Consider the following 23,595-nt stretch of genomic DNA (forward strand, 5'->3'; position numbering starts at 1 on the left):
ACCTGACATAACACCTTGCACATCACGTGAGCTCAAAAACTCTCCCATGGTTGGCAGCCTCTGACTGAAAGCCACGCCATATGTAATCGCCAAACACAGGCTCCTGAATGTAGGTGAACCGGTCAACCCAGGAACAATTTTACACTTTGATGATCGACAGCATTGTCTCCAATGAACTGAGTAGAAGTGAATGCACTGGTAAGTGTTGTAATCCATGTGATGACAGGGCTTAAACTAACACAGCCCACACTGTACTTCCAGGCATACACCACACACACACATACACACGTAAGAAGGTACTAACGATGAGGAACCGAGGGAGCTGTTTCTGAACACCCTATAGAGACGGACAGACAAGAATTGGGAAAGCAATAGTCTCCCCAACAGTTGTTAATATATAGGAAATAAAGATAGCAGGAATTGCCAGCCTAGTGTTTTAAAACTGCATTTTCTTTGCTTTCTGCTTTTAAATTACAGGCTGCAAAGTCATCGAGGAGAAAGCTTTAAGAAAACTTCCATTTGCTATGGTATAGCTCACCAGTCTTTCTTCGCCTAAAAAATAAATAAATAAACCCCTGGAAACGTTTCTTTCTTCTCGTGGACATTAATAATGATAGCTTGAACTGTAAAGATTTGGTTTTTACTGAAGGTAATGGAGTAATGTTTATTTCCATTAGACTAGGCCTATAAAATCCTCTTTTTATAACCAGGAGCCTACAATTTCAAAACAGCAAAGCTTGACATTTTGGTCTCTGACAGGCAACACTTAATATTGGGATGTTTTAAAAATCTATATGAAAAAAGCTCTTAATACAAGATAGGCCGAACATTTTCCCTGCAAATGGTTTGTTTTAGCTATCTCTCTTGCTCATGGATGGACAAGGAAAATCAGACAGCTTATTGGCTTACTTGGTTAGGCCAGGTTAAAGGGATGTGATGCTGAAACACTCTTAGAGACGCTTGCCCTTGGGCTAAAAACAGCAGGCACTAGAGAATTATCTTCAATACAACCAGGCTCGTTCTGCATTGGGAACGCAGATAACTGCAATATGTTTCCATTTTGGGTCATCTCAGAGCCTCTTTTTGCACAAGTTTGGCCTGCTGTAGCTGACTATTTAATTCATTTCTGATTCTATTTGTCACATTTGCTCTAAGAGATATTGCCCTGGGGGTTCTTGATGGAGGAATCCTTCTTATTTAATTCTACTGGTTTTGTTAAACTCTAATGAGATGTTGGCCTGCGGAGCCCAAGGTAGACAGGGCCCATTAGAAGGCTAATTCATTAAAACACATAAGGAAGAACCTACTACGTGCAGCCTTTTTTCTTGTCTTCCTGCTAAGTGGTGGAAATGCAGTTTACTTTTTACTATAAGGATGGTTAGCTTCTGATTAGTCGACATCTCGTGAGTAAATAATCTAGCAATACTGATCAATTTTCCTCTCTGCTCACCCTGTCAGCAGACAGTTTTACTACCCTGCATCTTCACGGCACTCCATTCCTAACTTTAACACAGAGCTCACCCCTTCATCTCCTAATCAATGGTTCAGGTCTCTCTTTTTCACACCTGAAGGAAAACCGTATGTGTCACACATGATATATGTAAAACAGTTTGCTGTTATGAGCCACTAAATTAGTGCTTGGCATGTGGCTTATAAATGGGGCCATTTAAGAATGAATGAAGTCATCTTCCATATTAGGGTGTCTTGCGTAAGAATATGCTGGACTAGAACATACCAATCATTCCACATCTAGGACTGGCAGACTATTCCCTTCTAACAAAGACAGCTCACCAAGGCCCTTGCTACAACCGTCAGAATGTCCATGATTGCAATCGCACAACAGAAACCAGAGACTGGAAGGAACATAAGGTGGAACTGAGCCTCTCCAAGTGACTTTTTCAGCCCGGTTCCTATGCTCACAACCTATAAAGGAAAGTAAGGCCAAAAACATTCACAAGGTCTCAAAGGCCCAAATTCCTTGAGGAATTAGCCATCTTTGCTCCACTTGATGTCTGCTTAGTTCCTGGACTTGATTCGCCCAAGAAATCAGGTTACTGCTGTATAACCACAGCTCAGTAAACTTACACAATCATGCAATCACTTTTCCACAAGAGATAAATCTTTCTCATTGCCACTATAGACAAGGAAACAACATATCAAAATAATTGCAAAACTCTGAAGGCTGAATTCATTGAGAGGGTTCAAATAGACCAGGTAATTTATTTTGGTAAAGGAAATTTTTGAAATCCATGCATAGCTTTTCCGTAGTAGTTTCCATGAATCTTTTGAAGACAATACAATTTAAACAAAATTTTTTAACACCAAAGTAAACTTATCTTTTAATTTGCAGTACTTTCCTACATTGGGAATCAGTGGCCCTATATTTGCATGAGCTCCCAGGTGACAACTGGATCTTTGCACAGCGCAATAGTCACTCGAATGCTCTGCAGTCCCAGAGAGATGTCTATTCTTTAGCTGTTTATTGAACATGAGAAATGTCCCCTCTTCAGCTGGGGGCAGGAGTGAATGCCCTGTGTCTCCAGGAGATGTTTAGCAATGCCTTTATGTGCCAATGAAGCCACATGTCTCCCAACTGCCATTAAAGCCACCCCTATATCCGAACATCAAGTCTTTCCGGTGAGTAAGAAGGTTAGTGCACAACCACTCTGGCAGGCACAGCACACGCTGCTGTCATTGTTGGCTCTGCTTCCAAAGGTCTCTTGGAGAACATGCCCTCAGGTCTTTGATATGTCTTATTTTTAGCGTGACTTGTTCCAATGGCCAAGAAGGCCATTTCAGTTTGTGTCTCTCTGTCTCTGTGCCTGTCTCTCCATCTCTCAGCTTGGCAGAACTGCTGTAAGCTCATCCACTAATAGGCACTAGAGAGAGTTAGAATATGCCTAGCACTGCACTAGGCACTGAGGAGGTGACAAGTTACCAGCATCCTTATGTAGTTTCTGAATGTGATAGGAGGGTCCCAAAAATTCCTCAAAAATTGAATGAAAAGATATGTCTATTTTGGTGTGAAATAAATCGTGAAACCCATGTACAATTTTTTCATGAAAAAAATAGTTTATGAGAAATGGATATTATGAGAAAATCATGCATGGATTTCAAGACATTTTTGCACCAAAAAACCTGAACTTTGTATTCTATTTTGCACAGACTTTTTGAACTTCCCTCACAGAATACAGCAGAAGACATACAGCCAAAAAGCTGTCCCTTGGACAGTCACACCACAGTCCAAAGGCCTTACCAAATGGAGAAGATGCTCTTTTGCACATGTGGCAACAACTCACTTTGTGCCAAAGAGGGCTACAAATACTTTCCTAAATTTAGGCCCTTAATAGTTTATCCTGAGCCTGGTGAAGGCTCCGGCTAAAGACAGACCAAAACAACCAGTCTTGAAAATAGCACTTTGGGACAATACCGTTTATGGAAATGGTATCTATGGAGAATTTCTCTGCGATTCTCACTCCTCCAGACTTTTTTCCGACGGCACTCAAAGACAGATTTAATTTCTGATAACCTCTGACTGCACACCTTCTTCTATCTCACCTTGTACACTTCATTTGCACCAATTCCCTACTTTCCATTGCTGGGCTCCAGGAGGGGCACATAGATGGCTGGGGAAGTCAGCCTTGCACAAAGCCTGGAATCAGATTTTATGCTACTGGACGAAAGGTCGGGCAGAAAGGTTCACCGCTGGCACAATTAATCCGGTCACTCAGGGACCATCCATTGGTTCAAGAATAGCTTGCAGGTGAGTGATGGACAGGGTCACGGCTGCCTGACTGCATCAGAGGCTATTATGACAGCCATAAAGAGGAAGAGAAGAATTGAACAAGGGAAAGAATTACTCCTGAAAGGGACATGAAGAGAGACACAAATGCCTTCGTACAAAGGATAAGTGTGGGTAGTACCAGGGGAGCCGGGCAGCTTACTGTGGTCACGGAGGACAGCAGTCTTTGAAATCTCCCAAGTTTGAATATTAATGAGGGGTCACAGCCTAACTAAGGATCAGAACACAGACATGGAAACCCCAGCTGCCCATTCTCAGGAGAAAGGTGCCAGAGCCAGTCAAGGGAGCTTCCACAAGAAGAAACAGGTAAGTGGGGCATAGCAAAATTAGATGTATGGAACTCAGTCTTGGACATGGTCTGAAATCCTTTCTCCAAACCCAAGGAGCACAATTCATCATCCTTTTTATAAGTGCTAAGGTTGGTGATTGACTTATAATGTTCTCCAAACAAAATGAGAGGATAAAGGGAAGGATTCTACTACAATTTAGCAGGCCAAAAAAAAAAAAAAAAACCACAAAAACATACATAAGTGAATTGTGCATTGTTAGGGTAGTGGTTTATTTGGGGGCAGGGTAGAACAAATATGGAAAGCATAGGCAAACATGGAAGCACAGGCAATTTCATTTTAAACTAATGTGAAGAATCACTCAATGTGAACTCCGTTAAGCTGTATTTAGCTTGACCGATGTCCCTGTGGCCAAAGACTTTTATGATTGACAAGAAAAAAACAGTGGTATCTTTATTAGAGGAAGTGATGTCACGAGTGATGTAATGATGCCTACAATCTCATGGAGCAACCTCTCCGTTAGTACTACTACATGGGAAAGACTTGCACAATAAATCAAAACTCTGTGAAAACACTGTAGATCTAAAACTGTGTGTGTTTGTATGTATGCCTCATTTATCTCGCACATCAGCAGGCACTAATCCACATAGGCGCTTGTACAGATGCATCAAAACAGCCAACTTGCTCAGGCTCCGAACTTGCTAGGAAAGCATTTTACTGGCACGATTTCAAAGTCATTTACATATTTTCCTTACCTTAAAAAGTACAAGAATTGATTTCTGTAATGTCGTATGATATTGCAAAATGACTATAGTAAGCTATAGAGAAGCAGAGAACAGGCTACCGGCCTCCAAGCAAAGAGATCCAGACACAGTGCTTGCTGGAGTGTTCTCCCACTTCAGGCAGGTGTCTGTCTCCTTTGGTTGGCTCTCATGTCTCACTGAGCTTGCCTTGTCGCCATCATCTCAATTCACGCCCTACATCATTTCTTCTGACAACCGATGTGCTCCGAAAACAGATACCCAGACTGATGTAAATTGTATGTTAAACAAAAGGAAGCAGGCATGTGTGAGGCTAAGAGAAGCTTATCTGAGAATAAAATGTATTCCACGAGAGGGAAATTTTCTCAATCTGGTTTAGCTTCTCTGAGACATTTTTACAAATGGTGTATTTCTCAGCTATGTTTCCAACAATTAATAATACTAAGTTAATCATGGCCAGAGAAATGAGGTCCTCTAGTGTGAATTATAAAAATAGCCACTCTGATTAAGTACAACGTGTGTCCTATCTATGGAACATACATCTTCTCTTTCAACGAAACGTGTAGCTAGAAATAAAAATGAACCGGCAGCCAAAGGGAAAAGGTAGGCGCCGTGTTTTGTTTCTCTACACCACAAACGCAGCAGGGAGGTGACACAGTCCTCTTGGAGGGTATCATCCCTTTTGCTGACTCAGAGAAGAAACACATTTGCCATTCAAAGACAAATTAAGCAGGGCATGGCTTGCGCTATATGGCTTCCCAGACAGGGTTATCTGCCAACAGCAGGCAACATTTAGTTACTTCCAAATGCATCTAAACACAGAAAACTCTTGGGTACCATGTGGACAGAATGTCTTTTTCAAAATTTTCAGTTGGAACAGATTTTGCAAAGCAGTCCAGACTAGATTTGTCCCAGGAGAAACTGACACAAATTCCTTTAGGACAGGGGCAGTCACTCCAGCTCCCTGGCTGGGATTGCAGGTGACGGGATGAGCTGGGCGGTGGCATGGTGACCTAAGGTAAATCTCAAACCTGCTACATGCAGTGCCCTGGAATCAGTGAAACTAGCAAGGGAAAGAAGCCACTTATCCCATAAAGCTTTGCTGTGCTCAAATTCCCAGGCATTTTTCCAGACTCTTCTCCAGTGGGAACAGGAAATGAACCTGCCCATCAGGCAGCATTGCCTAAGAGAAAAAAAGCCAGGCTGAAGCTGAGATACATAGCTCAGAGGAGCGCAGAGTGTCCCTGCCTAAGCATGGCCTGGCAAGGCACAAGAGAATCTTGACATGAGATCTTTGGACAGAATCAGGGCTGGCGAGGATCCCTGGACACCCAAGAGAACTATGTCTGGAATATGGAAGCCCAGACTGCACATCTGAGTAGATGAGATGACACCCAGAGAAGCTAATGTCCCTAGGCCAAGAGCCCATGGAAAAACCAAGGGCATTCTTAGAACAGAGGCACTTTTTCCTCTAAGCAAGAGCCATTTAAAAGCAGAAATGAAGTCCCCTGAAAGCACTGGAGAGAAGAGATTTAACCTGGAGTATTAGAGGGATCTGTAAAAGTTCCAACTGAGTAAGGCATGCAGGCTGTGACGGTTGGTACCTCCGCAGAGAGGAGGGATGGGGTGAGTAGCTCTTCCTGCTCGGGTCTCTTCCGCTGCGGGAGGGCAGCCTCTGGATAGCACTGTCCCAGGCGTGAGGCAATGCGATTGCACTTGGCGATGAAGGCTCCTAGAGACGGAAAAGCCACGATCCCAGGGTGTCTCTTAGAGGCCAAACGTGTGTCTGCCCCTCCAGCCAGACCGAAACCTCATTCTCAGACACAAAGGTCAACAGACCTAAAACGGAACAGAACAATTCCCGTCCATGGATGCCCCGCACGCCTCGCCTCGCCTCGCCGGGGGCACAGCCTTCTGATCCCGCGAGACTTCCCCAGTGGCGAAAGCGCTTCCCACCGCTGGCCTTGCTCTCTTCCCCTGGGCTCGCACCCTCTTGCTTTCTCACAGCAGGTCCAAGGAGCGCGCTATCATCTCACTCAATACACTGTGTTGTAGGACGCTGTGAACTCTGGGTCTTCCAAAGTCAGACATTCTGCCCCACGGCCCTGCATTTTGTTGGACCCCATGCCTGGGTTCTGGGTGGGAACCCAGGAGAAATGTTCTTCAGTAAAATTCCACTTCAGGGTGAAGGCATCTCCGGAGATTACAAATGCAAGAAGGGCAGAATTTATCCGCGCATGAGGTCCAAGAGAAGAGGCAGGTACACAACACCCCTGCTTTGCTCTGTGTGGCAGACAGCTTCTCTCACTTGATTTTAAAGCCTCATCATCACTAACCAGGAACAGCATGCCGCTGGCCCCTGCATCTACTCTTAACCACAGTATGCCCAGAGATCTGCAGGAAGCTAAGAATCCTAATGGCCAAAAATAAATATGAGTACATAAATCTGCGAGCGAATAGATGAACTTTGCAAATCCGTAAGCATTAAGACATGTGAAGCTATGCCAATGATGGAAATCAAGTACTTTGGCCAGCAAATGGCTTCTGGGATGAGAAACTGTGACCACCCACATCCCAAGTGATAGGAGATGAAAAGACTCTCCTTAGTAATAATCCCCAGTGATATCTGCACTGTGCTTTTTAGCATATCCAAAGCGCTGTCTCCAGGTCTTGAAGTCAGGAACTTAGCCGGGGAAGTCGAAATGATTGCAGATACAGCCTGCAATGCCTTCTTGTCTTCGGGCCATTTGAAGAAAGATGAGGGGAGTCGAACACATCTAAGACTTTCTCAAAAGTGAAAAAAGACTTGTATCAGTTCTACTCACGCCTGTGGTGCACAGAAATATCAACTACTGTGGAAACAGGTTTTTGAGTTTCTCCCAAGCTAATGGTGAGGGCATTTCATTCGTCTTTTTCCTGTCAGTAAGCTGCAAATTTGGTTCAATAATTTACTTTCTGCAACTCTCTAAAGCCTCTATTGTAGGAAAATTTGAACTAAGTGTCCAGCTTTCATTCTTCCCTAAAGTTCCAGCAATGAATTAAGAGTTAACTGACAGCAAAGGAAGACCTTTCTCTCTGTCTCTCTCTCTCACTGTCCTCTCTGCCTGTCAAAAAAAAAAAAAAAAAAAAAAGGGGGTTAACAGAAGGCCGGCGCCGCGGCCAGCTCTCTGCTGTGGCCAGGGAAGGCAGTGGAGGATGGCCCAAGTGCTTGGGCCCTGCACCCCATAGGAGACCAGGAGAAGCACCTGGCTCCTGCCTTCACATCAGCGCGGTGCGCCGGCCGCGGTGTGCCGGCCGCAGCGCGCCGGCTGTGGCGGCCATTGGAGGGTGAACCAACGGCAAAGGAAGACCTTTCTCTCTGTCTCTCTCTCTCACTGTCCACTTAACTAAAGTGCAAAAGGCAGAGTTTGCCAGAGTCTATTTGGAGAATTTCATGACAATTAGCACTGGTTTGTGCCTCAAGAATAGAAACACACACACACACACACACACACTCCAAAAATTGTTTTAAAGGAGAACAAAAAATAGCTACTCACACAACACACAGCCCAGCAAAAGCCTCTAAACCCTGGCTGAAAAGAATACTATTGGTTGACAGCAGATTAACCAATTAGCACTCACCCAAGAAAAGCTAGAGTTGGGAGGGAGGAGAGGAAAGAAACTCATCAACAGTAATATCAACTTCACAATAGCCCTGTTTATCTACCCAGAGGAAGTGCTACCTCCCCACTTTTTTTGTGACCCTCTCGACAATTCTGGGGGAAAAATATTAGTTCAACATTATCGCAAGGCAGGATATGACTCTATTTATGTGACAAGTTGACAACATACAATTTCATGCTTGTTGAACTGATCGGTGTTATATATTCACTGTGAATATTATGAAGCCTCACCATTATAAATATGAAACAGTATACACTTATTCAAAATAACTCCAGCAGTGGCAATTTATAGCTCGGTTGTTTGTACTCTTATGAAGTCCAAATGCCACCTTAAGAAGCTGCAGCTCGCAGAAACAGATGTGCAGTGTGACTGTGACCAAAATGGATTGACGATGACCTATGTGAAAGCAGGCTATTACATTTTGGTTTGCATGGCAGCTGACACTGGTTTGTATTTAGCTATGTGAGTGTTGGGAACACTGTGTCCTTAAAGTTCTGTTTAAACATGGGCCAAGACATTTGTCTACTGGACTAATTATTTTACCACCCTTCTATGGCAAGGAGCCCTCTTTTTTTTTTCCTTAAAAAGAATGTGAGTGTATATGTGCACACACCGGCACACATTGCCACTCTGCTTTGTAAAGTTACAGCAAGGACTTTAAACCTTGGTCATGTCAGGTGAATGTTGGCAAGGTTTCCCGAATGCCTGCATAACAGGATTGTACCACTTTCTTGATCAGGTGCCTGGGAACAGGACAAGGCCACAAACCATCAAATCATAAGCTGTCACAGCAACTGTTCTTGGTCAGGTTTTTTTTCCTCCTCCTTCCTCTACCCTCCCTTTCTTTCCCTTAGTGAGCTGCAACCAATTTGCAAGTGTTCGCTTCCACAAGGACAAATTTGGAATAGTGAAGAACAACACAATTTATCCAAATGTGGAAGGAAATGAAGGAACCAGGCACCTTGCTAAAGCTAGATATCAAAAATTTGCATAAGTAGTTTCCCAACAACAGAGGTGCTATTTGGAACAAAATAAATTGCTTGTATTGTATGCAAGGGCACAAACCTTCACCAACTTTGCGGTTGCTTTCTTGCTTATACATTTCTTAAGTACAGTCAGATATTTCTGCTTGGAAGTTCAAGTTAGAAGCCCTCAGCGGGCAAACCTACAGAGGTAATCGTTTATAGACTTGGAAGTCTTCAACATCTTAATTTGGCAATTAAGAAAAAGAAATCACAAATAATTGAAATATGAATTAAGTTCTGTCCAGATTTTCCTAGTGATTCTGCTATTTCTTATGTGTTTGTTTATTTGTTTGTTTGTTTCTTATTTGTTAGCTCTGAGGCTGGCTCCCAGCTCTTTGGGAACTGGCAAAGCATTCAGCAGCTGGAATCCTCAATCTCTTTTGAATCATCTTAATTAAAGTGATAGTGTTCTGGAGCTTCCCCATTCCCCCAAAGTCTGCTATCCATAATCTGCATCTCATTCTACTTTTCCTGTTGTGCTGAAGTGAAGGTGTTGTCAGTCTGTCTAGTAAATCCAACCCACAAGATAACATAATCACATGCATTCAGTTCTCAGGGACCTTGGCGGTTCTTATCTCCTTGCTTTTATGATCTCTTATGAACAGCCAGGAATAGCAATTTGCAGCCTGTTTATAAAACCATCTTGGTCTGAACCTAGCCTTCTCCTCTTTTATCATCCAGCATATTCTGCAGCTAAATCCCATTCACCACAGCGAAATTTGCTCTGAGCTCCATTTTTAGAATAATGTAAGTATTCGCCGTGTGTGGAACGTCATCAAACACGCAATGGAGGGCAATTATCATTTCAATGAACTATTTGTTAATAGAGGATGTGTTGTGTGCTTTGCTTAGATTTATTGATATGCTGCCTGATGCTATTTAGTACATGTTCCTTGGCATCTCAGGCCAGAGGCTCTCCTACTCCCACGGATCTGCTTCTGTGTGCTTGGCCTACCTTGATTTTACTATTATCTCACCTAGAACGTTGAACACAGTGCTCAAGTTCTGTGTGTGAAGTCACAATTGTTGCCTATTAAGTGTTCCAAGCTACCCATTTTTATTAACAGTTCCTTTATTAAATCCTTAATAACACAGATAGAATAGTTAGTTAATTTGTGTGTTGAGCCATGGATGTTAATTTGTAAACATAATAACATACTGCAATCATTTGCATAATAGCATTTTAATCTTTTTAGTAAAAGCTGTAATTCCCTACAAAGTACACTGCAGTAGAAACTAAGTGACTATTGGTAATAATACAAAAGGCCTTAAAATTCTGATCCTATTATAGCGTTGGAACATACCCAAACTGCTCCCATAATCTCTGAAATGTTACTGTTCTCTGATTTAGGTGTCTGTGTCAAGAATAAAAATGAAGTATAACTGGTAGCAGTAGACTATTTCCTAAATGTAATTTAGTATTCACTAAGCACCAGCACTTTGCAAATAGCTCTGAGGCTTGCCTTCAAAGTTCAGAGCTCCAGCCACGCATATTGTGTGAGGAACACCATGGAACTCACTCCCAACTCAGCTGAGCTGCAGAGAAGGCACTGACAAATCGCGCTGACTTGGCATAGGGAGGGCTGTGGGCCACCAGGGATTTGGTTAGAGTCCCTCCCTCTTTTCTGCTCCACCGACCCCCTAAAAGGAGGAGACCTGTTCAGAGAAGCAAACCTCTTTGGAGAAGGAGGTCCCTATAGAGGGCTCAGTCTCTAGAACCCATAAACACCAATCACAAGACTGGGTAAAAAAAAGAGAGAGACAGTAAAAGCAAAGAAGAAAAAGAAAAAGTGAAGGGTGGTAGTTTTAAAAGTCAGGCCAAGTCATTTTACGCAAGATCTGGTCATTCATTAATCCATCTGCCTGCAAACCTTGAATGGATAACTTGCAGTAGTAATGGAGATAGGCAGGTCGACAAAATATTAGTGTTTAGAATCTGAAACGGTGCCAATCAGTCTATCCTTTTGAAAAAGGAAAGGGCACACAAGTATCTCCTGTCATTGTTTTGGGACAAATGTCTGAATGGATGAGAAGTCATTAATCTTTGGAAAATCAGCCTGTGTATTTCACCGTGGCGCTCTCTCCCCTTTCCCCCTGCTCTTGGGAGTCAGCATCTTTGGCCGGCAAGAGAAAACGCAGAATCCTGCCTTGCTTTCAAAGGGTACCTCCGAGTGCACAATCTTAAAAGTAACCTGAGAGGTTCAAGCAGCAGCAGCAGCAGCAAAAGGGCCCTGACAAAGTTGCTTTATATCACAGGCAACTCATTTCATAAAACCCACAATAAAAGTTTTCACTGCCAGAAGAATTGGCACCTAATTATAAGCCACAAATTAACCTTGTTAAAAATGTGAAGTCTGGGAGAGGGGATGGTGACGGAGCCAGTTCACAGTTTAACAATGCGGTCTTTAATGTACCTCTTTTGATCTGCTTTTGTGTGCATCTCATTCAGAGGTGAGCCATCTGCTGGGCTGTGCTTCCAGGACATTGCATACAGACTGGGGTCCATGGCCAAACAAACATGACACAATTTAAGCTTACTGTGCAGGCATAAGCTCTCGCTATAGAAATAGACAGCCTGCCCAGTGCAGCACCCTGAGCCTCAATCACTTCATCTACCTAGATGAGCCTAAGAAGCAATGAGCCACTTGTCCCTGATTCTGCTCCAAGACTTCCTCCTTGTGAATTTGGGTCTCCACTTATAATTTTGGCCCCAAAGATATCCAGGCAGAGATGTTTTTATTTAAATGACCCACTTGAGAGTCTAGGAGGTTGGAAAAGCCTAGGACAAGCTCATAAAATGACTCACCTAGTTCTTAGAGAACCCAAAGCATCTGACATGAAATTGTTAGTCTATCTATCACACACATACACACACCAAAAAGGAAAAAAAAAAAAACAAAAAACACAAAGTAGTGCCTTCTCAAATCACTGCCTAAATAATCATAGAGTTCCACTTTCTAAATTGCCAGTGCCCAAGAACTGGGTCAAGTTCCATGACACACAGCATCCAACTTCATCTTTTGTAGCCACAATACCCATTAACAAAAACTACCACCAAGAAAGTAAGCACCGGTGAATGATGGTCATTGCATCCTGTGACCTACCATTTATTAGGAGGGGTTGATGCCAATAGGCACAGCCTTGTGGGATCAGAACTCCAAAGGCTAATTTTTCCGGTGGTCAACATACTGTCATGGAGAAAATGGGGTGATAAACCAGATGTTCCCAGGATAAAGCAGATGTTATCAAGCCCAGAACTCAAACAGTATTTAACTGAGGTGTGTGCATACACACACACACACACACACACACATGTTGTTAGTCTCCCTTCAAAATAAGTCGACAACAGAAGTTGAAAATAAAGCAGCTCACAAACTCAGTCCGACGGTTGCTTCCTGATTTGTGACTCTCTAAGATGAACATCTAACTGATTTATACCCAGAATTTGGAATTTTGTGGTAGACTACAAATGCAAAGATAAGTACAACATAAATTTTTAAAATACTCCATAAGTCTCCACGAGTTTCAACATTCTTCAATGTTCTTATGTTACAGCCAATTATCTCCCCACTTAAATGGCTATTATTTTCTTACTTGAAGTCTATGTTCTCTCTAAGTGTCATTACCAAGTGTGGCAAAAATCTGGTTGTGGGCTGTAAATTTAATTTAAATGACAAGCATTTATTGATTGCAAATTGGAAATCCCTGAAATCCTTAAAAAGTGATTATTGTAAATTAATTCAGTCTTTTCACATAACAAAGAAGAATTTATTCTCCTGATGATTAAATTAAGGTGAAGTTGTTTTGCCGTGTTTTTGTTTTTTTTTTTTTTTTTGTCTGTTTGTTTTGTTAAAATTCCAAGAGGTTTGCCATTCATAGAAAAGTCTGCCTGACCACAGACACAGTCAGAAGCAGGAATTCATTACCATGGAAGGCTGCAAAATTTCCTCCAAGGAGACAAGTGAGAAAAAGCAGACACCATGTAAATTTGTGGATTGGGTTAAATATGTTCTGCCCCGAGGCAGCAGGAGGACGGAGGGCCCCTTTGTAGGAATGACTCACGCATCTAAGGAAGTACTCCAGCTCACAGAGGTGAGCAGAACCTCAACAGGAAAGGTGTCCCTGGCATTCTGGAACCCATCTGAGTTAGCACTCCGGGCTGCTCCCTCTGTAACCTACACATCTTTATCAGGGCTGATGGAATTTTCTTAAAGGTGCTTCGGGTCTGTTTCCTGGATGCCTTCCCTCTGCTACCAGCTTGTACCTGTACCACGCTGGGTCTGGAATGCAGCAGTGCCTGCTGCCCGGCTGCCCCTGCATCCCACTGGCCTAGTCCTCTTCCTACAGTCTGCATTATCACCCGTAAGCATCACCTCCATCATCTTGCTTTCCTGCTACAGATCCTCAGTGACACCCTACTTGCCACCATGTCACCTCAAAGCACTTCTAACTGGGGTCTCATGACCCACTGGAATACTGTACTCACCTTGCACCCAAACTTATACCTTCCACTCCTGTGTTCCCAATAATACAAATTTGACTTTGAGAAAATCAATATCCTCACCTACATACTCTCACTGTGAAAACACTTTTCTCTTATTCTTTTACCAGGCTTACTGCCTCCCTCCTTAGTTAAGAATACACACACACACAGACACACACAAAACATGTGTATACATACATGGTCTTGCAATGTGTGCCAATTGCTAATAAATGAGTATATAATATATATTCCATGCACTAATATATGCACATAGACCTTTATGTGAATGTACAGGTTTACATTGTTTTTTAATTTCTAATACATAAAAACATTGTTATATATGTATTCACATACAATTCTGTATTGTTTGCTACTTAGTTCATGCTTCTTCCTTTTGCCTCCCAAACTAGGCTGAGAGTTCTTTAGGAAAAAGGCTTCTTTTGTGCTTTGTACGTTGGCTTCACACCTCCTAACGCAATCCATACTCTCAATAAACACACGATGGCTCACTCATTGTTCCTGCTATTTTCTAAGAAAATGTCTAGAAAATTTTCAGTGCACAAGAAAGGCAGCTTCCCTCCTCCCAAAATGTTCATGGTCCCTTGAAGTGACAAGATTTGCTATTTTAATGTTTCGCTAAGTACAAGATAAATGCCCATATTTGAAAACTTTAGAATATAACTGGGAGCCAAAAGAAGAAATGTAAAATCATCTCTCTTCCTAATAGAAAGATCAAACACTCTCGAAAGCTCCCACCATTCATCTCCTCGGTGGCCTGTTGCAGGCTACCTTGGATGCTGACAACACAAAACCACCACTCACCCTTCTTCTACTACAAAAGTTCACACTCTCAGCCCTTCCTGAGAGTGCCAGTACTTGGTCTGCATGAGTGCTGGCTACAGCTGGGAGTCCTTCTGCCCCTATTAGCAAAGGTAGGCCTCAGACTGGATGAGAAGTAATGAACTAGAGACAACTGCATTCTCCCTGTCCACCATTCTGGAGACTCCCAACCACTGCATTGAGAGGGAGCAGATGAATGAAGCAAAGACACCCATTCAGTTATTTCATGGAGGCATTAAATCAGGTGTTAAAGTAATGCAGGGACAAGGTGCTCCACAGTGACCAAGAAAGACCAACAGGCTATTTAAACTAACCCCATGCCACCCCCTCTTTACACACTGCTGTGCTGTAAAAGTAGCCCTTTATTCTCCTTCCTCAAACAATGCACAAAGGCAACACAGGGAAGGAAGTTATGTTGCAACATTCTGAAACATAAATCTTGCAAGCCGCCAGTCCAGAGACAGCATCCTGTTTTCCTTACACATGGATCAGATTCAGTGGAGGCTGCACCTATATGCCTTGTGTCCTGTTTTTCCAAGTGGCTTCTGTATGCTACCTGGTCACCTGCATTTACACATCCAAACATAGGTTGTGCAAGCAAAGATCGATGTGTGTGTGTCCAGTTACTCAATCGGCATGTACCACTGCATGCAGGCATACCTTTGCTCCTCCCCAGAATTCATTTTTTTCCACATTTGGACATCTAGCTTCATTTGTTTTAGTACCATCATATTTGGGAAGTTAAACAGAAATTAAACCTATATTCCCATGTAAGGAAGAGACCATTTATTCACTCCACTTTTGTAGTGTTCTACTGTATTGCAGTGTAGCCCTGAAACCCACTCTCTGCTTTGACTAGAATTCAGAAAGCCCACAGCCTGTTTCCTGGAGCGTCAAGGTGCTCCCTGAGTTGGGGGAAAGTGTTTACCATTGCAGTGCTTTCTTTCCTTTGGGGACTCAGAGGTAGAAAATGCCTGTGACTGGCCAGGGCCCACGACTGGCTTGCTCCAGGACAAGGGTTTCTCAGATGTGATGAGGCAGGGCTTTGAGACCTGGAAGCCGCTGAGCACAGGTGAAAAGTCCCTGTGAGACCTTGAATCCCGGGAGTGACTTCAGTAGAAGCAACACAAAGCCAGGCCCTTTCACGGGGAAAGACTCTGCTGTGGAATGTCACCTATGCCCCCAAGGACACATTCTTCTGCCATTCTAGAAAAGATGTCTGAGTTGACCAGAGGGCAAAGAGTAGAGGCATCACCCCACTACATGAACGCTCATGAAGTAGCTGCTGTTTGTGACATGATTGCCACATGTGACCTGACCCTTTGCCTAGATAAAAAAAAAAAAAAAAAAAGTGGATTTTGTGACGTCAGTGCAACTGCTATGGAAGCCCATCTGAACAGTCATTTTTGCTGTCCCTAGACATGAGTCCTGAGACTGCTTCTCAGGTGTCTCAACCATTTCACACAGCTTCTCATTCTTTACATCCAGGGTCATACTACGTTTTCCCCAGAAATCTGATCACTTCATTTTATACAGGGGAATTTTAGACACATGTTAAAAAAGATTCTTTTAAAAAAAGTCACTTTAGACACCTTAAAAACAAACAAAAGGTTTACTCCAGCCCTACAGTCCTCGGAAGCCAATTCAGTTCCTTGCAGTGGGGCTGGAATCGTTGGTAGAACATTTGGTTTACTCCCTGGATACCAAGTTACTGCCTTGCCCCATCCTAACGATCAACTCCAGACACTGTCAGATGTCCCCAGGGTGGGGACAAAATTGCCTTTGCCTAAGAATCACTAGTTTAAAATGACCTAATGAGAGATTAAATGAAATTAACCTTGTGTTTTGGAGTGCTGAAAACCATTCTCTAGGTGAGAAAATATTCCACAGGGAAAGAAAAAGGGCAGCCTGGCTTAGCTGCTGTGTCTGTAGACTGACAACTGCCAGGCTGCCGGCTCACGTCTCCTGATGGCATCGATGGGCAGAGCCTTACGCAGGTAACACAACACAGAGTGCGGGCACATCGGCTCATGGGACAGTTGTCTTTTTGAACATAACAGCATACAGGGAGCCCTGGATCACTCCACGCCCCCCCTCCCTGAGTTAGACTCTAACCATCCTCTACAACATGGGTGGCTTGCACCCAGTACGGAATAGCCGATTTTGAGATAAGAATGCCGTAGAGATGGACATTTTTTCAAGTGCTGTTTATTTAATGCAGCATGACTTAGAATGGGCCTGTAACCTGACAAGTGTCCTGAATGAGGAATGTTCAATTTACCAGTTCTAACCGGCCGAGTCCTCACATGAACTCTGTAAGACCCGGCTGAGAAGCCTGGGAAAGTGCAGCTAACCACAAATCTCCAGTGTTTCCTCCACCTTGCTCTATGTCCCTAGCCCCAGCTGCACCGCCCTCAGCATTCTCCTAAGACCCACTGCACGCCACAGACGTATCATAAAATCCAAGCTGTCGGCAGAGCCTGCAGCACCTCAGCTCACCAGCTACTCCTGCCTCCCTGTCAACCAACTCTGAGGGTTCCTGTTCTATTTTTAAATACATTGAGCAAAGAAAACAGCTCCATAGGATTTTAAAGGATGGTTGTCACCCCAATTCACCATTGCCTTATTTTTGTCGCAATGATAGAAACTTTGAAGGGAGATCCGTTTGGGATTCAAATGCCAGGTCTTTGTTTGCCAACTGTGTGATTTTGCAAAACCACTTGCCCTCTCTGAGACTCAATGACTGCATATGTAAAAGGAATAATAATAACAGGACCAAAACAATTGGTTCTTTTGAGGGATGAGTGAGGTGACAAAAGACAAAACATGAGTGTTCCAAAGGGTCATCGTTGCTATTACTATTATTGTTATCAACATTATTACATTCATTGCTCATCAACATTCAACAAGCATTCCTTCAGTGTCTTCTCATGCTTAGGTGCTGGAAAAATTCAATTAGTATTGCAAAACAGGCTTTCTTAAAAGACTCAGGGTTTCAACCAAATAACACTGAGGAATGAAAAAAAAATGTGTTTGCTGGCAGGTACAAAAGCTTTGGATAGAGCCCAGTGGATAGTAGGTGCTCATAAAATGTGAAATAATGATGGTGCTACAACTGTAATATTGGAAATCTTTATTCAGCTCACTCTTCGGAGTTTCCACTGCATGTTTGTCTCTATAAGAAATCACTTATTTTCAAGTAAATGAGTACTGTTCTTATAAGAAAGAACTTCTTTTCCTTAAGTAACAATTTAATAGGAGTAGGTTAACATTCTTTATTATAGGGTAGGTTGATAATAAGGGTCTGGAGTCTGGGAGGTAATTCGGCCTACTGAAAGGGAAGTGAATTTTGACTAATTCATAAGTATATATCAGATCTGTTGAGCTGAGAAGTTTCCATCATATAACAAAATTAGGGCCATGAACCAAAAGTCTAATCATAATAATCAAACTGCTCACCTACTTTGTAATACAGATAAAGGTAGACATCTAACCCCTTGGTTCAAAATAAATCCCTTCTTATACATTGATTTATATTAGCCATCACTGAAGCCTAGTCTCTTTCTGTGGGAATTAAACAGGGATAAACAGGTTTAGACTTTTGTTCTTCTATGTCACAAATTCTTTCACAATCCCTTAGTATTTCAACACAGTTTAATGCACTACATTTGTGGTTCTTAGCCCCTTCTTAAAAACAAAATCTGTTTCCCAAATATTTTTTTCCCATGGCATAGCAAGTATTGAGCTGTGATGAGAAGTCTTTCGATGACAGCAAAGTAACAACCTATTCAGCGTTCAGGCCTATTACCATACCAAACTGGTCCAAGCAAGGTCAATGAAAAACGCATTTTTTCAGAGGAGGTCCTTACCTCGAATATGTTTGAAGGCTCATTGTTGTATTGGTTGGATATTATTTCTGATTGGTCACTGCACCACTTGAGTCCACCCAGAAAGCTGTCTGTATCCAAGTCATTCACATCTAGTTCAGAAAGATCAAGTTCAGGAAGATCTGGGCAAAGAGGCTGGTCTTCACCAACCAGAGCAGCACACTGTAGGAGGCAGAAAAGGGGGAAAATGCTTTTATTAACTTTAGGAATTTATTAAACTGCAAGAGCATGTGATGGGAATTAAGCCTGGTTAATTCGACGACGCCACCAAAGCTGCTCTCTGGGGCTTTAATCACCAGGGAAAACACCCTGAATTCTTTACTCACTTGGCTCTGGAAAGATACTTTGTGTGAGTTATTCCATGCAGAATTCTATCTCAAAGGCTATGGCAAATACCATGCTTTTGTAAAGCCTTCTGTGATTGCTCCAATAAGAAATCAGAAGGATTTGTTTGTACCTCTTTGAAAGTTAGCACTTAGCAAGTTTCAAACTGAATTATGGTTAACTACATGCTAACTTTTACAGTACCTCTAATGGTACAATCCCTTTGAAGGAAGGATACAAATTTGACTTCAACTGGGAAACCCCAAGACATGCACAGAATAGACACTCAACAAACAACTGCTAAATGGAAACCAGAGCACAGGAACTGCATCTCCTCCTTTTAAAAAAGCCTCGAAATCCATTTATCAACTAAAGAGGCTGCCTTTTTGCCTCATCCATGCTTCTGGTACTGACTCATTTACTCTCACGTGGCTTGCCAGGACGCTCTGGACTTCACCCTTAATAAGTGAAAAGCACGTTCCTTGAGATCAAGAGCAACAATCATAGTTTTTTCCTAAGCGGCCACTATCTGTTTCACTGTGTGTCACTTGCAAGTCGCGTATGTGTGTGTGTGCGCATGTGGCTAGCATCACCTGGCACATGGCAAAGAAAAACCACAACAGCACACCACAACCACACTGTTTTCATTATGTATTTATACCTAAACTGTGCTCCAAGTGAACTCAAAATAACTGTTTTTGCTAGGAGTTATGATTTCAGTACATTAAGAGGCTTAAAATAGTCTCTATGGCTTAGCTGCTTATCACCAAGGTTATTTGGACCATCATAGCCATTCACCCTCCTTGCCTGGAATAGTCTTTCCATTGTCCCACCGACTGCTTTCTAAGGAAAGTGGACCCCTTGTACACGAAGGGGTCTCCTAAAGTTGACTTTCCTAACTGCTGGTTCTAATCCACACACCAAAAAGACACCCTGCAGAAACTCCTACTGTAGGGTCCCTGTGAAGTCAGAAACACACAGGCTTTATCCACCTGCGAGGCAAGCTGTCTGAATTAGGGCTCAGCGCTCTGAAGTGGCGCACTCATGGCCCTGCCTCCAAGGTCAGGAGAGATGCTCTGGACTGGGTCACATCCAGGCAGCAGTGGGCTATGAAGCAACAGACCCTCCTTGACATTTAGATTTTGAATAAAATAAATTTTATGCAGGTTTTTTTCCCTCCAGCACCCTGTCATCCCTGGCAGGCGACATTACACGGGTCATATGCCGCAGCGTGATCGTAAGCAACACGCTGAGAAGTAGGTACTGGGTAATAGAGTCAGCAGTTGGTCAGGGGAGGATGGGAGGAGTCTGCAAATCATTGCAAGGTCCCAGGGAGACTCCCACTCCCCAACCCCCACACAGCCAACACAAAGTAAAGCAAAGAAAGGGGGCTGTCCTCTGGATAGACCCTCTCCCCTTATCACTTTATTGTCCTGGTCTTTGTATCATCTGAGTTATCACAAAGTTACAGATTCACACACTGCTCCAGGTCCAGAAACCTGCGGAGGCTGCCCTGAAGAGAAGATCTTGCCCTGGGCCAATGTTCGTGTTTTGTTATGGGTGTAATGTGTCCGGGCTCCGCTCTGCCCCACACACCACGTGCCCTCCAAGCACAAACACCAGCATTAACTCTTCTCAGCACCACCCATTCAGAGATGAAGGAGAGCTTTTCCGTGTGCAAAACACACTCAGCTTTCAGGGAGGGGTAACAGACCTTTTGCAAACAGGCATGGAGAACAAAAGCAACAGCAACAACAAATAAGAATACGCTAGAAAACTTGGGCTAGCCACACCTGACTTCTGTTCCTCCAGTGGAAGTCAGCAACCCTGTGGAGGAATGCTGAAGCATCACACTGAGTGGCAGCCAACATCTTCCTGTCTCTCCAGGAGTGAGTGGTTCAACACCCCATACCGTTCCAGAAATCTGCATTTTTAAAAAACTTCTGAAAACCACTGAACAGACCAGATCAATTGGTTGTATGTGACTACCCCATCATCTACATATTCCTTCCACTTTCTCTCTCTCTCTCTCTCTCTGCTTTTATATTTTGGTTGGGGAAAAAAAGTATATGTGTTCTTTGCCAACGCTGACATGCTAATAAAATCAGTGGTTCTGAATGTGGTATTCTCCTGCTAATCTAAAACCATTAGTAGTAGCAAGTGTTCCTGTTATTAATTTATATCTGGCCTTTGGATGATGCCAGACTTAACAGTCCGAGCCCTGTAACTGTCCCCATCTGACACACTGATATTTATGGCTTCCCTATACATCTGTAACAGGTGTGGTTTACTGCAATTACACAGACACCTTCTATTGTCTCTATTGTCTCTTTGCAACTATGACAGTAATTTCACAACTGTAGCCTGAATTTTATACTGAGATTTAAGAGAATAAAGCAATCGCCAAACACAAAAGGCTAATTATTGTACATTATTTCACCCCAACAGACTTTTCTCTTAGTTAAGGAGCAGACAATAAATTAGCTTAACTGCACTGATGATAATGAATCATTATAATTAAGTATAATTCTCCATTAACCTTTTGGAGGTTTTTGTGCCATTGATGGTAAATTTTAAAGAGAGAGAGGAGAAGGAGTAGACTTGGTCACATTAATTATATTAGTGACAAAAAGAGTCTTCTTAAGAAAAAAAAAATTAGTGGAGACAGGGGAAAGGGGGTATCGAGGTGGGGCTGTAAGGAATGACAGTCTCCGTGGAGTATGTGTCAAGTGCATTGTCTCTATCAATCTTGGTAACCTTCTTGTACATCACCTTCATTAAACTGTGAAACACCCAGGATTCCGAGTAGCTCCAGTGCCACAGGCCGTTATGAACCAACGTGCTGTCCTGTCATTATGTGCAAAAGGGCATCATGCGTTTTAGGATGACAGCAAACATTAACGATTCAAAAAATGAAAGCTGTCTGTGCAACCTGCTGCTCGTAATATTTCAGACCGGCGGGGGTGATTCCCACGGCTGCAGCCACGGAGGCAGGGCTTCTAGCAGCTGGCTGCCTACAGTGCCACAGAGGAGTCACTGGCCAGGCTCAGCTGGCCGCCGACTCAGTCCATGGCTGGACAATTCGCCTGAGCTCTGTCCTCCTTAAGAAAAACAAAGCAAAACTCAGCAGCTACTGTCTAAAGGGTCCTGATGCAGATTTGAAAATGACTGCGGGAACCCCAATGATCATTTCCTTATTTCCTTATGATCTGGTTCCTCAATCAACTCCTAGGAGCGGCAGGAATAATCCATGCTGAAAAAATGAAACTAAAGCAGCTGAGACCTCCAGTGCCGGCCGGCCAGCCAGCCAGCCACCCACAGGACACTCTGGCTACTGAAGACAGCTAGGACTCCAAAGCCACTTCGCAGCCTGACTCGCGACAGCCACGGGACATAGGCAAGAGCCGCATCTATGCCGCTTTACCCAGAAATCGCAACCCGGTTAAGAACCACCGCAGTCGGCCAGTGGGATCTGCCAAAGGCAAGGGAGGACGAACGAAGCAAACACTGACAAAGCCAGCAAGGAGTTAAGAAGCCAGGGCATGCCTCGCTAGAGAGGAAAAATGCATTCCCGGCCGGCCTGGGCCGAATCATTTTCACTTTAGATGTGTATCGCCGCACCGCGTGGACAACTTATTTAATCCAATCACGTGTGGCACTCGGTCCTCCCCCTTACCCTACGTGCCTCCAGCCACCCGGAGGAAGCACCCGAAGTCCCTCGCCAGATTCATTGTTAGCAGCTCGGATCCTCGGTGCAGTTCCACTCGGCTCCATCTCACCAGAGTGCACAGAAAAGTTCTGCTTGTTTCCCAAGTTGCCCAAACTTTCCGAGCACGTCGCGTGGTGCTGCCTGCAAACACGCCCAGGTCCCCGGGCCCCCTGCCGGACTCCCGAGATGACGACGAGCGCGCTTGCGTGTTTCCCCCTGTATGAATTGTAGTCAGCAGAGGCTGTGGAATTGATGTATTGCCGTCTATTTTTACACGAGCAGCGAGCAGCTCCACACACAGTCCTGCATAAACTCTATTCTCTCGCCGGCTTCAGGCAGCTCTCGTGGTACACGGAGATTTAACCATTGGCGTCCCTGCCACCGAGGCGAAAGGAAAACCTTGCACTGCAAGGCGGTTTTTTTTTTTTTCTTTTCCCCACCACAGCCGGAGTTTTAAAGGAATCAGCATCGTTATTTTCTGTTGTGTGGGAAAAGCAATCTAAAATAGCCCAGCAGGATTATTTAGGATTTTGTTAAGTTCTCTGTCTGATGAACAGACAGAGACGGGGGGGAAAGAAATCCAGACCAGTCAAAACGGACTATATTTGAACACATCCATTTTAATATTTTTATCTTCTCTTATTATAAATGGAAATGGCATTTTTCCAAGCAGGCCACTAAACACCACTGGAAAGACTTCGGCTTCTGATTGATATCAATATCTTGGAGCATAAATATTGCATATGAGTGGAAACACAGCCAAAGGCACATGGAAAGAGTTTCTAACTGCAACAGATACTGATGACAGCAGCTA

At 43.4% G+C, this 23,595-nt stretch overlaps 1 protein-coding gene across 10 annotated transcripts in view; it reads right to left on the minus strand.

The window, feature by feature from the left end:
- PPARGC1A (PPARG coactivator 1 alpha) overlaps positions 1-23,595 on the minus strand; it is a 705,391-nt gene that overhangs the window by 82,028 nt on the left and 599,768 nt on the right. For 7 of the 10 annotated variants that reach the window (XM_051842182.2, XM_070069599.1, XM_070069598.1 and 4 more), the window contains one exon: positions 18,731-18,910. In XM_051842182.2, coding sequence (XP_051698142.1) covers positions 18,731-18,910 — 180 coding nt within the window. Of the gene's footprint in view, positions 1-18,730; positions 18,911-22,748; positions 23,062-23,595 lie in introns of those variants that run through there. The other 3 variants (XM_070069603.1, XM_070069602.1, XM_017350536.3) reach the window with 3 other exon arrangements.

This window comes from Oryctolagus cuniculus, chromosome 2, assembly GCF_964237555.1.
Source record: "Oryctolagus cuniculus chromosome 2, mOryCun1.1, whole genome shotgun sequence".
Taxonomy (NCBI): domain Eukaryota; kingdom Metazoa; phylum Chordata; class Mammalia; order Lagomorpha; family Leporidae; genus Oryctolagus; species Oryctolagus cuniculus.